Source organism: Tympanuchus pallidicinctus, unplaced genomic scaffold (genome assembly GCF_026119805.1).
Source record: "Tympanuchus pallidicinctus isolate F22 unplaced genomic scaffold, pur_lepc_1.0 scaffold7, whole genome shotgun sequence".
Classification (NCBI taxonomy): domain Eukaryota; kingdom Metazoa; phylum Chordata; class Aves; order Galliformes; family Phasianidae; genus Tympanuchus; species Tympanuchus pallidicinctus.
In genome coordinates this window covers 27,236,685-27,252,945 of record NW_026294791.1, presented here as the reverse complement: position 1 = coordinate 27,252,945, position 16,261 = coordinate 27,236,685, and the positions used below count along the sequence as shown (strand labels likewise).

The 16,261-nt window shown below is 35.1% G+C and overlaps 1 protein-coding gene across 1 annotated transcript in view; it reads right to left on the bottom strand.

Annotated features, from left to right (window-relative positions):
* Positions 1-1,720: 1,720 nt before the first annotated feature.
* The window catches only part of BRINP3 (BMP/retinoic acid inducible neural specific 3), a 207,845-nt gene continuing 193,304 nt past the window's right edge, over positions 1,721-16,261 (bottom strand). Inside the window, exon 8 of the mRNA XM_052665685.1 lies at positions 1,721-7,358. Coding sequence (XP_052521645.1) covers positions 6,242-7,358 — 1,117 coding nt within the window. The 3' untranslated portion in view covers positions 1,721-6,241. The remainder of the gene's footprint in view (positions 7,359-16,261) is intronic.

Here is a 16,261-nt window from a genome sequence, read left to right as displayed (position 1 = left end):
TCATAAGACTTGTGTTCCAGACCCCTCACAGCTTCTTTGCCCTTCTCTGGACGCGCCCCAGGGCCTCAGTTTCTTTCCTCTAGGGAGGGGCCCAAAACTGAATGCAGTATGCAGGGTGGAGCCTCACCAGGTGATGAATACAGAGGGACAATCCCCTCCCTGCTTCAGCTGCCAACACTGCTTCTGATACAAGCCAGTATCCCATTGTCCTTCTTGGCCACCTGGCACACTGCTGGCTTATGTTCAGCTGAGTGTAGACCAATGCCTCCAGGCCCCAGGTCTTTTTCTTCCACATAGTCTTCCAGCCACTCTTCCCCAAGTCTGTAGTGTTGCTAGTTTTTTTTTGTGGACAAAATGCAGGACTCCACACTTGGTCTTGTTGAACCTCATCCCATTGGTCTCAGCCCAGCAACCCAGACTGTCCATATCCCTCTGTAGGGCCTTTCTACCTCTAGATGGATCAATACTTCCTATCAGCTTGGTGTCATCTGCAAGTTTACTGAGGGTGCACTCAGTGCACTCATCCAAATCATCAATAAAGATATTGAACAGAACAGTCCCCAGTACCAGCCCCTGGGGAACACCACCTGTGACTAGTTGCCAGTTGGATTTCAGTCCATTCACCTGGCCCTCCAGCCAGTTCTTTACCCAGCACCTGTCCAAGCCATGGGCTGCCAGCTTTTCCAGGAGAATGCTGTGGGAGACAGTGTCAAAGGCAGTGTCAGGGGGCATTTTCAGATTCAAATTTTAGATGAGCCTGAAAATTTTCTTCGGCAGAAAAGTTTCCACTATTGTTAATACATAATTAGCTTTGAATAAGATCATGTGGGATGTGGCAATACAGTTTGCACATGCAGACACTTGATCCTATATTTTACAGAAATGGGCCTCATTTGCTGTCATCTAGCAAAGGTATAAAGTTTTCATATTTACAGTTTTATCCTGGTGTACCAGGCTCATTTCATGTCACCAGATTCACCCTTATGTTTTGTGACTACGATATGCAGCATCTGAAGCATGCCTTGTTCCAATACAGGATTTATGATGTGGGCTGGGCTCCTTGAGTTTAATTTGAACTTACCAGGCAAAAATCAATTATAAATCAAAACATCATATTTAATTTTCTCCTAAAGTTTTAAAAATGTTTCCTTAAGGCCTGATTCTACAGTAGTTTTCAAATTCAGCTGCTTTACTCTTTGCTGGTCTAATGCAGTGACTGGGGAAGCTTCTGCATGATTATACAGTGGCTAAATGTAGCCCTTAATGATTTCTTACACGGGCATTGTCTCATAATGTTGAGCTAGGTTGTTGGTTGTTTTTTTTTAGTTATATGTTTGTTTGTTTTTAACAGTTTCCTTAGTTCCTTATTTATACTGCTCTTTTTCCTATGGCACAACAACATGAATAACAGCCTTAGAACTTCCTCTCATTTTCATGCATGACTGGAATAGTATGTGTAATTGAAGCTAGAAGCATAGGATCTCTGAGTAAAATATAGGTAGGTATAAGCTGTTGAGATGCCTGAAGTTCTCTTCAGAACTATATTGTAAATAGAAGAAGCCTATACTTCTATTAAAAAAAAAATTAAATACATATGTGCTTAAAGTTTGACCAGATTAATGCCTCTATTTATGTATGGGTGATTTCAGAGATCTGAAACGTGCTATCTTGTATCAGTATGACAAAAAGCTTGCTTACAAAGTCACTTCTACCTCTCATGAATTGCTCTCAGTTCAATGTCAAATGCCTTTGCTCATAGAGAGCTTACCAAATAGTGTATCTCAGCTCTTCATGTAATAGCTTTTACTAATTTTGTCCAAGAGATTACAGATTGCCTCTTGAAGAAAAAAGTAACTAGGCAAGTTCAATGGATATGTGTGCTCATGTGTACATTGTATAAAATCCAGCTATTTTAGTAAGTAATCACATAATAATTTTAAGATAAATATGGGATGAAACTGAAGTGATAGAATCACTCTAGTTCAAGCTAATCAGAGAATTTGACATTTCATTTCTGTTACCTTTTTCTGATGAAGGAAAAACATCTTTGATTGATAGATTCCATTTACACAGGGATTTATTCAAAATAGCAGTGGTGCTTTCAGTCTACTTTAATAGTTTTTGTTTATTTTGACTTCTTAAACTGTAAAAGCTGAAAAATTAAACATGAAAATAAACGCTTCATAATTTCTTGAGTTTTTAACTAAAGCCTGATTGAGTTGAGCACAGTCTGACTGGCTAGAGTTTTGAGGTCTCTAATCTCTGGTCCTGTTAAACATTTAACTAAGAATATCCATTTCTTGTTTTGTGCTGGCAACTCAGCATTTTAAAGCACTTAGCAGCTTGATCCACTTCTTAGCTTTACAGGTTCAAATATAAAAAAATAACTGTGATGCACCATCTAGAGCATCTCCCATTCATAGAGGTGATTGTGCCAAAACAAACGGTTCTTCAGATTCCGACATTTATCTTTCAAAGAAACAATAGCTAGTTGATTGTAAAACATGGATCCATTATTATATCACATTAATTGCTTCTATCGTATCTCTATGGTGATGCAGGACTCAAAGTTTAGATGTAACTCTGTAGTATAATGAGATAGGTATTTATCACTTTTCTTACTTTGTATTCTATTGTTTTTTTGATTTGTACTTAAACTATGCACTGAGTTTTCAAGGAAATAACCTTTTGATGCTCAGAGTACCCTTCTTCATACCTATGTACTCTCTCCTGCACAAGCTGCCTACTCAGCTTGGGAAAAACGCAGCTTTTGCCTCTTGTCAGATGAAGCATCTGCTGAGTAAGCAATTTCACAATAAATGCAGTCATTTAATGAATACTTTAAGAAATAAAGACTCTTTCTCCAAATATTTGTAACGATAGAATTGTCTTGTGGCAAAGGAAATAATTCAGCAGTACATCCCCTTCTCCTATCAAATCTAGTTTAAATAATAATAAACTCAGCAAGCTAAGAATTAGTATTGTATATAATCTAATAAAACATATATTTTAATATTTTTATTTTATATAAGCTAATAATCTCTATCAATATGTATCTGGTTATTATACCTATAGCCACTGAAGATATTTCTGAGTACTTTTACAAGCTGCCATTATGTCATTGCATATATTCGATCATTTGTCTGTCTTTATTTCAGTTTATAACAGTAGATAATAACAGCCGTGGTGAATGCAAAGGGAAACAGAGTGCAAAGAAGCAGAGTGAGGATCTGAACTGTAGAATATAGTAAGCAGGGAATAATCATACACAGTGTCTGGATGGAAATGACTGTATGTATGTGTTCCTTTTCCACAAATATTTTCATACCTTAGTATAAGATTGTTCTTGTTGATTAAGTTCTTTACTGTTTCGCCCAGAATTTTTTGTTCTTTTTTACACACAAATAAATTATTTTCAGAAACACAGAAATACTTCAATTGGAAAAGTATGAAAATGGAAATACTGTTGGCACCCGCTTGTAGCTTGAAAATCTGATAAATCCTGCATTTCTTTTCACTATTCACTTACAGTTTTCTTTTTTTTTTTTTTCTTTGTTTTGTTTTGCTTTGGTTTTTTGTTTTGTTTTTGTTTTTGTTTCAATGTTTATGGAGGTTAGTTTTGGTAAACTGAATGCCTTCATTATTCCCCAACTCCCCTGGTTCCAACTAGTTGATCACTAGTAGGCTAAAAATTTGTTTCATACTTTTAATTTGGCAAAAAAAAATACAATAAGTACTTTTTTTTTTTTTTTCCCTCCAGGTAAATGCCCTCTGGATTATTACTTATTTTATTTTTTTATAATATTTTAGTGTAATAAATGATTATTATACATATATATATATATAATCCAGATGTATTGTACAATAATTAAATGATGCCTGTCTGGAGACTGCTTTGGCTTATTCTTCTTTCTGTACACATATTTAGGTCTCAAGAAGAACTTTCCATCTCAAGAAAGATATTTAAAAACAGAAAGAGTAAATAGTCATTGATTAAGTATTTTAGAAAGAAATTAGTAAGAGGGGCAAAATATTTCAGGTGATTTGATACATCATAGCAATATTTTTTCTTAGTGAAGGAATAATATGTCTGAGTGCTTTATTTACCACTACCTCATATTTATATTCTAACTTTTACTTTCTATGAGCATAATAGGACTCCTTGCTTTTTATTCAACTTGTTACACCATGATCTTTCTATCATTTATAAAGACTGCAAGATGTAACGATTAGTAAAACCAATTGTCTATTTCTATGTTTCATTATATACCAAAGGAGAGACCTGATGATAAGAACAGAAGTAAATCATAACCAAGAAGGTCATATGTCACTTTTTGGCCTAGTTCATCATATCCATGCAATAGCAAGCCAGAATTTTGACACCGACAACTAGTCTGAGATACATTATTTATCAGTAAAACAAAGTTGTGATTGGAAACCAAACAGGAATTCATCTAGAATCTGATTTATGGAAAAATATGCTAACTTTAGTCCCACTGAGCTTCCTAGCACAGTAAGAGAAATTATCTGAATGTGTATTGGTGAAAGAGTAATCCTTACAAATATATGGTGAAATCAGGCAGGAGAGGAATCACTAAAGAAAAGAAGATCCTTCTTGGCTATAGAATTTTCTAAGTGTTTCTGAGCTTCTGTTTCATTTTGCTCACTAATAATTATGAAACTTAGCATTTCTTGCGCTACTGTGGGCTACATAGAAACAAAGCCTAATTTCAGATTGGGCTGTGACTCAGAATTAAATTGTGAAGGAACTAATTCAATGTTTACCAAATTTCTTTTAATTGAAATTAAATGAAGTTTAATTCTAAAATTAAATTCTAAAACTTCAGTTCTGAGTGATTTTTTTTTTTTTAATCTTTCTGTGCTTGCACATAACGTACTAGTTTTATATGCAAATTCTTTCCCATTGAAAACAAAATCAAAACAAAAACAAACAAACAGATTGACCTTTACATCATGGGCACAAATTCAGATTTCACTAACATGGTGCCACCAAAAGAATTTGTATAAATTTCCCTCACTTTATTCTCTACTTACTAACAGACTACAGACAGCAAAGACATTTGCATTATTCTCCTCTGGCATTATGTAGCAGAACTTTCTTGGAAGTGCCACGTTCTGCCATCCCAGATATAAGTTTCATGCCAGAACGTATAAACTATCAAAGAACCTAATTCTGATCAACAGGTAGGCACATTTATTTCATCTCATTAATAGATTAGTAGATTAAACTGTTTTATTTTTGGTGAATGTTTTATATTGAATTTGAATCTTGACAGCATGAATGATGCTTAGGGAAGTAGTTGAAAACAGGTATTTCAAGGTGAACATTTCAGAGTGTGTCCTTGGACAATAGTATGCATGTGCTTTAATATTTATTCTTTCTATAAATACACAAAATATTCAGGCACAGTAAAGGATTATGGAAATTTCTGAAAACTTTTGTGAAGATGGTTTTCTCTTTTGTAGGGTGAATAAGATCAGTTGCATAGATAGCTTTTCACCTGTCTGCTGTTGAGAGAATGCAACCTTTCATTACTGTGCACCTCACACTGTCCATCCTAAAACACTCAATATTGCAACTCTAGGAGTCAGTATGACATGTTAAGCAGCTTGAAAAGGGCATGCCTTTTCAAGTCTCAGAGGTTTAGCAAGTGAAGCATTGCTACTGTTGTCACTTCTGCTCAGAATAAACATTTAGACATAATTCCTAAGAAGAAAATATTCCACAGTTTAGACTTTTCTGTGTTTTCTGTTGAAACCATGAGTCACTGTATTTTATTTACCTGCAACGTGTGTTCAACACACACAAAAGTATATCAAGATTACTGCTTTTGTGTAAGAAGAAAGAATCCCACAGCATTTCTTTTTAATAACTGTTCAGCTACAAAATTTTATTGGTATTCTTCTATGTTCCCTCTAGAGGATGTAATGCACAAAAGCATTGCCACGGAACATATAAAATTACAAATGAAATTTATTGTAAAAAGTAGAATGTCTTCTAGACTGGTGTCAGTATTTATTTCATTCATAAACCAAAACTGCAGGTATAATATATTCATTGTCAGCAAGTTCATGTGTGTAAATTGCCATCCAACAGTATTGACTGATATAAGACAGATATTGAAAAGACAATTTAAATTTACTCTTCCAAACATAAACTGTTCCACAAAAGCACTGTAAAAACTCCTTCAAGGTTTTGTGTTGTGCTTCACATTTATGGTTAACTACATAATTTGGTTGTGTCATAATCCACTGTGTTTGGCAATTTGGCATTAAATGCCTGCAAAGCAGATTGAATTCTCACCACTTCACTGGTAGACAGTTTGAGTCTATGACGGAGCAAGCAAGAGAAGAGGTCTAGACGACGTTGACCAGGTGGAGAGAGTTTATTTACACGATCACGTATCTCTAACAGCTGCAAAAGTGCAGAGTCCTGTGATCCCTGAGTATAGGGGTAGTCCAGCTGCAAAATCAAGTCTCTAATTGCTTCTGGGTCAAAGTGCATGCTGTAGCCAAACACTTGGATGTTATTGATTTTCATGTAGCCCAGATTTCTTGAGGGATCAATAAATTCCAGGGGTTCATAGTAGATGCTTTCGTTGCCATTTGGACCATTTGACTTTATTCGACTCCTCAAATAGATGTGTACTGTTTCAAAAAATGTCTTCCACTTGTTGCCCAGAGTCAGTGTCCAATTATAACACTGAAGGGGTAAGTCCAACTTAGTCCGCTCCCAGTCTGGGAAATTATTTTCATTCACAGGCATAAACCAGCTCTCAGAGTGGCTGCCCCCAAAAGGGTTGACATAAACAGCAAGCACAGGCTCTAAGGTGCTGTTTTTAGTTAGGCAGATTTGAAGAGAGAGGCCTAGTATCATATGGACCAAGCTAGACTTGTACTTGTTACTCTTAAGAGTAAGGAGCATTCGCTTGCGCCAAGAAGGATCAAACCAGTTGTTGAGGCGCATGTCATTGCTGATGAAAATTGCATGCACCTCAATTCTCCGATCTGTCTTCTGCAGTAAATACTTCATTTCCAGGTCCTGAAGGTCAGTCTCAAACCCAATGTAGTGCTCTGTTGATTCTGCCACTTCAGGCTTGCAAATCCCCTGGCTTAGCATGTATCCAGCATTACAGCTTCCACAGCGGGTACGATTGTCAGGAGCGCAGCTCAGACAAGCAGAGCCATCTCCAACTGTGCAGGGAAGGAACCCATGGCAGGCAACCTGGTCATTAGGGCAGGTGCATGTGTGGGTCTCTTCAGAAAAGCTTCCCAGAAGGCCATTTTCATTGCAGTAGAGAAAGGATTGGATGCGGTTGAGCCAATAGTTGGAGGATCTGCAATTTTAAAATAATGTATTTTAGCACAAAGAGAGACCTGAAAACAATAAATACTACCTTGCAATGTTTTTACCAGAAAGAGAAAGATGAAAGTGTTTTTAGTAACAGATTAAGGCACTACGAACATAACTGAAGTCAAATGACAGCATCTGCTGTCAAGTAAATACACATATAAATTGCCTTTTAGCAATGCAAAACCACAGAAAAGAACTTTCCTTATAAACTTGCACAATAGGAACATTTGGATCATGTATTTTCTCTGCATCTCTGTCAAGAAAGCCTGTCAGAGCCATTTTTTCTGTACCTGTCTTCAGATTAACATCTTGAAATGCTATATAGTTGAAATTTCTTTTCCTCTTACTATTTGCACAGGGAGGTGCATGACTTTGTACCATTAAGCTGTTTTGTTATGAAGATTTTTGTAAGCCTGAAAGCCTTCTTGTTTCTAGTTGTAACTGCTTTGATTTACAGCTAGTGAGGAATGGAGTGACCAAAATACTTACCTGTAAGGGCAAGTAGGGCCTCACTAAAACAGATTCAGTCTTAATTCTTCAAATTAGTTCCAATACAATAACATAATCATAGAATCACATAAAGGCTTGGGTTAGAAGGAACCTTGAAGATCACGTAGTTCCTACCACTGCCATGGGCATGGTTCCCATATCCCTATGGGAAGCTGGTGGTGACCATGCTGTGTTTACTTTTCATCTTCTGAGATGAAATTAAATGATTGTTTTAATGTTTTTCTTGTCGACTTATTTTAGTTTCACAAAAAACAACAGACACTGTGAGAACACACTGAAACCAGTAATTTAGTCTGATGAGGTACAATTGCTAGCAGGAAGGCATTGTAAGAAACACAGTTACATGGACTTAGACAAGTATTATCTCCTTTCTTGTCTGTACTTTTCATTCCTTTTTAGTAATTCTCACAGTGCAGAGCTTAAAGAACTTGTTTTTGCTGCTGCAGTCTGTTCTATCGTTGCCATGTGAAAAAAAAAAAAACAACATGAAAATAAAAACCTGTGCAATCATTTTAGACTCTGGTGAACTCTATTTTCTGGTTTTGGGCTTTGGGGGTTCTTCTTTTTGGTTGGTTCTATGCTATTCCCAGCCCCTTTCATTTTTCTTTTGTACATTTTGTCTATTCGTACTTTTATGGAAGTATATACAATAAGACATATATATACAATAATACATGACTTAAATGCCTAAATAATTTGAGTCTCTGTGCTTAGTTGAAAGTTAAAATGAAGAAAAAATGCTTGGAAAGTTTACTACTTTCCTGAATAAAAACAGTGCATCCATTCTACAAAGAAATGCAATGTCACAACATAAATGTTACTCCAAAACTAAGTAGAATTTAAAATGAATAGATTTCCAAGGTAGAATCAAAGTTCCCAGGTACTGTGTCTGGCTCATTTTGACAGAGTTTGCTCTGGCAGCTCAAAGTGCATTTTGGGTATGTTATTACCTCAATTCCTCTTATGTGTTGAACATGGCAGCCAGCCTATGTCTGTCATATTATTGTTAGGCCTATAGTGCACGACAGCAGTCAAAACAGAGAAGACTACTGTGTGAAAAAGTGAAAATAGCCTTCCAAAGGTTTCCTGTTGTAGCTTTATCCTAACTCAGAATCACAGAATGGCAAAGGTTAGAAGGGAACTCTGGAGGACATCTGATCAAACACTCCTGCTCAAATATGGACACTCAACACCTCATAGGTTCAAGTACCTATGTAATAACTGATACTTACTCAGATTCCAAAAGACGTTAGATGAATATAGAAAAATGCTTTTTTGAAGAAAACAAAAAGCCAAAAAAATAAAACCTTTCCTTTAGATCTTTGTGTTATGCCATTTACTTCAGAGTACACTTCTTTAAGATCTTACCGTATTTTTATTTGTTATCTTGGACAGATAACTGGACGGATTTCAAGGATGTGTCTCTTTCATCTCCAGGTTTTCAGCTTGCTAACTGGATGTTAACATTGTTCATGGTTTAAGACTAGTTCATACCACATGACTACTGTATCAAGGCAGTGTGCTCATACGTCCAACAGCTCATGTTGCTCAGATTATAAGAGTGAATTTGAGCATCCTCTCCCACTTCTCTTGAAAGCAAAAGTGCTATGTCTTTGAAAAGTTATGTTATATATCAGTAGTACATTTCCAGAAATATATTTTAAAAATACTTAACAAAGACCAGCTCTGAGTGTGCAGTTATAAATTTGAATTCAGACCAGTAGAGGATAAACATGAGAAGACAATCTAAAGATTTTTTGTTTTTGACAAAGCACTGACCAAAGAGACTAAATCTGCTTGTATCACTCACAAAAAAACATCAGCCATGCTATGTAGTTTGTAGAACCTAAGGATACTCCCGCATTCTGCATTACATTTGCATTCTAGTCAGATAAATGCTCACTGTGCCTGAGATGCAAAGCTGAACAAAGTCATGCAATTGAATCAGTTTCTCAGCAGAGAAACTCGGATTTTGCATTGTGTTAGTATGGACAAGAAATTTCTGCATTCCTGCTGGCTTGGAGCCCAGGCAGAGATATTTTTCACCTACACAGTAGCTATGATTTTTGGAGTCTGATTTTAGATACTCTCTGATAGATTTGTGGGTAGTACTTTGTGGAGGTATATACTTGTCATTGGATAGGTTCTAGCAGTGGAAAATGGTCCTTGGTGATCAGAGGCTGCTCTGTGTGAGGAGAGTGGCACAGAGGGAAGGACAGATTGCAGCCACCTGCTCCCCATCCTTCTGCACTGCTTGGGGCAGGAGGAAGTAGATAAGTTGGGAGAGAAGGAGTGAAGTTGCGTCAGGAAAGATATGTGTGTGAGAAGGTACCCAGCTTATCCTGGCTGTTAAGCTCCCATTTTGGACAGAATAAAGGAGGATGACTCCTTCTGTGGACATGCCTCAGAATGAATAGATTGGACAAGTGTGCCCTGAACACACAGAGTGAGCTAGACAGAAAGAGAACAGAGTTCGCAGAATGATTGCAGACTGACGAAGAGAGGGACTGATGAAGAGCTGGGAGAGCAGGAAATAAATTGCTTGGTCCACAGAGGAGAGGGAAGGAGGGAAACCTAGTGAGGAAGATTATATTGTAGGAAGAGGAGGATTTTAAGTTGCTGGAATAAGTTTTTTGAAATCAACAAAATTAACGTACAGGTAAATGTCGATTGGACTTTAATAAATCCTATCTCTAGGCACACAGTTTTTAGAACTTTTTTCCTTATTAAAGATCTAGTCTACTGCTTCTGTTATCATGACCAGCAAAATGTTATAATGTTATTATTGTTATTATGTTCTGTTATTATGACCAAAAAAAAAAAAGACACTTTTGTTCTTTTAATACTTAATGAGCCTATCCCAATTTCTCTACTGAGGGATAGAATGAGCAGTCTAAAAATCTTCATAAAGTTACACAGCTGAATGAAACTTTGGCTGCAAATTTATAACTTGAAATGTAGTTTTTAAAACAACTATATATTTGCTCAAGAGAAACAAGAATTTTAAGAGGGAGATACCTTTTTTTCCTAACTAAAATTCAAAACAACAACCTTCTAATACGTTTACTTTATATTGATTTTGTTTACCTTGTTTTAACAGACAAAATTTCAAGAAGTTCTAGTTGCATTTTGCTCTGATCAGTTTACAAGTGGAAATGTGTTTTTTTTTAAAAAATTGAAATTGAAATTTATTTGATCATTTTTTGTTTTGTATTGTTTTGTTTTTAATTTGTAATTAAGAAATACTACTGCTCTTTCTAAAGGTATTGCTTTTTCTCAAGTAAATTAAGAAAATTAAGTGAAAACAAACAAAATGTCAGGAATACCTACTTTATCTGAGCCACTCACCCTTAATTAGAAGAATATTAAGAAGAAAACAGAAAACAATTTTAAACTGAAAGAGGGTAGATTTTTATTAGATATAAGGAAGCAAGTATCTCCTAAAAAGTTGTCAAGGCACTGCAACATGTTGCCCAGACAAGTTGTAGATGTTCCATCTCTGGAAATATTCAAGGCCTTTGAGCAATCTGAGGTGTCTCTGCCCATGGTAGGTGGTTGGACTAGATGAAGTTGAAAAATCCTTTACAATCTAAATCATTCTATGACTTTTAAGTATCATGCCTTTTACAGCTTCATGATTTACAGTTCTGCCCTTCCTTAATGCCTATAGCCAATAGAAGCAAATTGAGTCTCTAATACCTAAAAAAAGACAAACTTCCTGAGTAATGTATAAGCCATTGACTCTTCCTGTCCCACTAGAAGATCTGGCTACTTTTTCTAATCCAATCTATGGTAACACCAGAATTTGAGGAACGCTGAGGTGTTTAATATCCTCCACAAGTTTGTCTGAAAACTTCCAACAGATAATTGACTACAGGTCAATAATTATGTCTATACTACACCACATAGTTAAAATAAGAAAATCCTCAAAGAACACATATAAAAACATACCAGATATCTTTTTGGAATTTAATGGAATTCTATTGATTTTTTTCTCTTCAAACTTACCATGGCCTCCAGACAACAATAACATGTGGGAATAGTTTTTGAATCTTGGTGCACCTAGCATTAGACAAACAAAATCTCACTATCTTCTACATCATTATTTCATGAGACTTCCCTTTTCTACTATATCAGGTCTAATTATTCTTTAATTTTCTATATTAGATGACTCAACTAATGCATGATTGTTTAGCTACTCTATGCAAATTTGTTGCTCCTAGTTCATGTCTTTCATTATTTGCCATATTCAAAATCCACTGCTTAGTCTGTCACTGGAAAGTAAGAAATATGAAAATTGAATCTGTCATAACTCTTCAATGCACCTTACCACTCTTCCATTTTTTTGAAAGTTGGATTGATATCTATGGTCTACAGTAGTCACTAGGAAAAGGTCCTCTTCAGTTTCATAAGGTAGGATCTGAGTCTCTGACTTTAACCTCCTCAGATCTGTATCAATGACAATAATAGACTTTGCTCAAAATTTAGTGTACTTTTAGTTTTTCTCTTCACCTTCATTAAGTTCCTAGTACATTACTCCAATTCTCTATACAGTCATGGTGTCCTTTTACCTTTAATTTGTTCTATTTAATCAGTTATAGTCTCAGTGTGCTAATGAAGGACTAATTAGAAAGCTAAGAAGCTACTTATCTTAGCAGTTGCGGTTTGCATACATAGACTAATAAATAAATGAATACAACGAGTATCTGGGGGAAGATTGAAAGGGCTCTCCAATTATCCTTTTAGTGAGACAGTAAATAATATTATTTGATTTGAGAAATTAAATTTACTGGCCTGATGTGCTTGTTTTTCAAACACTCAGCTGCAGAACTTTGCAGTTTCAAACAGAATGAAACAATAAAAGTATTCCTATTTCAATAAGCTTTAAATCAAAATCTGATGCCCAAAATATCCATGCTTTCATGATCATACAATATTATGTGATAAGTTATTATCAAAAGCTATTTTAGTGAATAGTAGACTTGATATCATAATTCTACTGTTGCATTAAAGTAATATTTAATTTAAAGAAAACAATCACTCATAGTATAGGATACCGCATATCATTATGATTAATTAGAGCTCCCTCAAAGTTTCTTAGAATTTCTCTGTAACTTTTTTTCTTGATTAATACAGACTTGTGGAAATAAACCTTTCAAAATACAATGCAAAGTCACAAAAGAGCTGTTCAATTGAGGCTGACATTTCTAACATACAGGTTACTGATTTCTTCCTAGCTTAATTACTGTCTTAATAGGAAATAGACCACCAACCTTCTGCTTATGCAGAGTACAGCACTGAGCTAGATAACCCATAAAAATCACAAACAACTGTAAATCTTTTAGTTATAATTATTCTAGGGTTTCAGTTTCATCCCTGGCAACAAAGAGTTTGTGATCACCTAAACCAACATATCTGTCTAATTATTTTGACCATCAATACAAAAAAGATGTCATCTTGTGTGACAATATTTCACAAATCTTTCACAATTTTAACAATTTGCAGGGAAAGAATTTCTATTTAATTATGATTTAATAACAGGCACAGCCAATTGAAGAAGTAAATTGCATTTTCTTAAATTTAACCCTTTTGATTAAAGAAGAAAATCGGGGTGTTGCTGGATGACCAAGATCTTTTGTGGCTAAACTTCCTGTTGCACAGAATGCAACAAAGAGTTGGCTACCATACACTGAGCTAAAATATTTGCAGGGCATGCCATCTCACATTTACACAACCACAGTAAAAAGTAATATAATTCTACTGATGTTAAATCAGATTATTAGAGAATCCTTATTTGATAATAGAAATCTTAATTGTTTTTCTACATGAAGGAATTCTATCTGAAATTGCACTCCATTGCCTCTTTATGAAGTACTCTCTAATTCTTAATTCTAATGTGTCTAAAAATATTTTCTTTTTTTTTTTTCATCTGTGCAATAGCTTTACCTTTAAAAAAAAAAAAAAAAAAAAAAAAAGACTTTTGGAACATTAGCAATTGGAAGTTAACATAAAAAACTTATGATAACTCTTATTCAACACAAAATAACATTTAACATAAGAACGAAGCAGTATGGTCATCTTATATAATAGCTATAGCAAGTACTTAATCATGATATGACACTTTTACCTCCCTCTCTGCCTCACTAAGTGCTTAACATCTGTTGTACATCAGATGGTTCAGTAGCAGATGACGAGTACTCAGTGAGGCAGATGCTATGTAAAAAAAAGCGAAGACAATTTAACAGGAAGTGTATAGGCATTAAAATACCCATTACCTATTTTCCCCTTCTCTGGAGATTGAGTCCAGTATAAATCTGTAAGACAGGAACATGAAAAGTAAAAGCCCTTACAAGTCTCTTTAAAATGTCCTATTCACGATCTTGTGGGATCTCTTCTCGGGAAGGACAAATAAGAATCAAAGTAGTGAGTTTCTTTGCTGAGGTTCATAACAGGAACATCAATTGTCGCCAAATTTGTTAATGGTCTTTATGTGAATGTACTTTTCTTCTGGGAGTCAAGCTACAGACCTGACAGTTGTCAGAAGGACAGCAAATGACTGAGTGTTTTTAGCTTATTCAGTCTCACAAAAAAGCAGTACTATAAGCACTGCTCCAATAAACATGCCTGCAATTATTTGATTACAGCTCATATTACAGATGTGTCAGTGAGACTCAGTGACAGCTGCAACTCTGGCTCAAAAAGATCATAAATGGGAGCAATGCAGATGTTCTGAGTTCACACCTTACAATTTCATAGCTGGCTCCACCTGAGCCAGACGTTTTATAGCTCTTCTAAAGGTCCACTCTAACTACATAGCTGATGATGAAAACAAGGCTTTTAAATACTGAATATTTATCTCAGAGCATCCTGGGGGGTGGAATAGGAGTATGATACTTTTCTGAATGTGCATAATGAAAAGAATAGCTTCTAATTAGAAAGTAACCTTTGCTAAAATTCTGCAGTACTGTGCAGAAAGGGTATTAATTACATGTGAAAATTTGACAAAAATATTTTTTACCATATGCTAAACTTGTTTCCAGAAAGAGGATGTGGGAATTTAGAAAAATTTAATTTCATTTGAGACCTATGTATATTAACTACACTATGGGAAAAGATTTGAGGTACCAGGAGGATAATTCTACATTTAGCATTAATAACAACTGAATCTACTTTGATTTATTAAAGTAAAATACCGTCTTCTCCATTCTTAATCACATCTAAGAGTAATCTTTGCAGATCCCCCAGCTCTTGTGCCACCATTCTGCAGCTTTTGCTGATGCAGTAACTGGTACAGTATATTTTAAAAGCAATAATGCAAGTTAATTCTGAATTCCAATATAAGATATAGAGGAAATAAGTTCCAATAGAAAAATTCATAGACATCTCGCATCTTGTAGAACAAAACTGCCATGAGTTACATGATATTCCATGCAATAACATATTTTGACATTGAAAAAATACTTTTAATCATTTAGATTAAGTTGATTGACCTTCATCTGAGGAGAGGCAGCTGCTAGCTAAGCTCTCATAACATCTTATGAATATCTTATTAGATTCCTGTCATTGTTTTATTGATTAAACAAAGCCACATCCAACTTGATGATCACCTTAAAATTCCTGAAACTCTCCTTCTTACAAAGCAAAGCTTTTAGCAGTGACTTTTGAATGCTTTTTCTTTTGTTTCAAGTAAAAGGATGATTGTAACAACACAACTAGAAGTTGGAGTTTGATCTCTAATGCATGCATTAAGTTATTTAACTTTATAAAAATATTTAGAGCTTATTTTTTCTGGATATAAATGCTGTATTGTGCTTAATTTTTTAGAGAATCTTTCCAGCATGTTTTGTATTTATTCTCAAAAATTTGCAGGTTTAAATACAATAATGGTGCACCTGCTTTATTCTTGTAACAAAAAATTTCTAATCTGCAGCACCTCCAAGCAAATAATAGTCACATACAAATCATTTTAAGATAACATATCCATTGTTTTTTGTCATGGCTATAATCATAATGACCACTGAGATAAGGTGGAATCAGAATTAAATTGCGTTGTAGTTCCATCTACTTATTAAAAAAGCTTCAAATCAGAGACAAGCTTTGAAAGCTTTTATTAAATGATGATCCATAGCCCATAAATACTGATTGATAGTACTACAGGGAGAAAGGAAATACCAGTCAAATGAATCAATTGTGTCAAAAAGGAGAATGAAGGAGGAATTAGAGGTGCTAGGAAAAATAACATTTCTAATGTGCAGAAGGAAGAAAGATGTTACAAAAATTATAATAATACAGAAGGTACAAAATCACGCTTGTTTCTTAGGACCATTCATCTCTACATATGTGTGTACTTGTTTTTGCAGTGTTAGGTGGTTATAA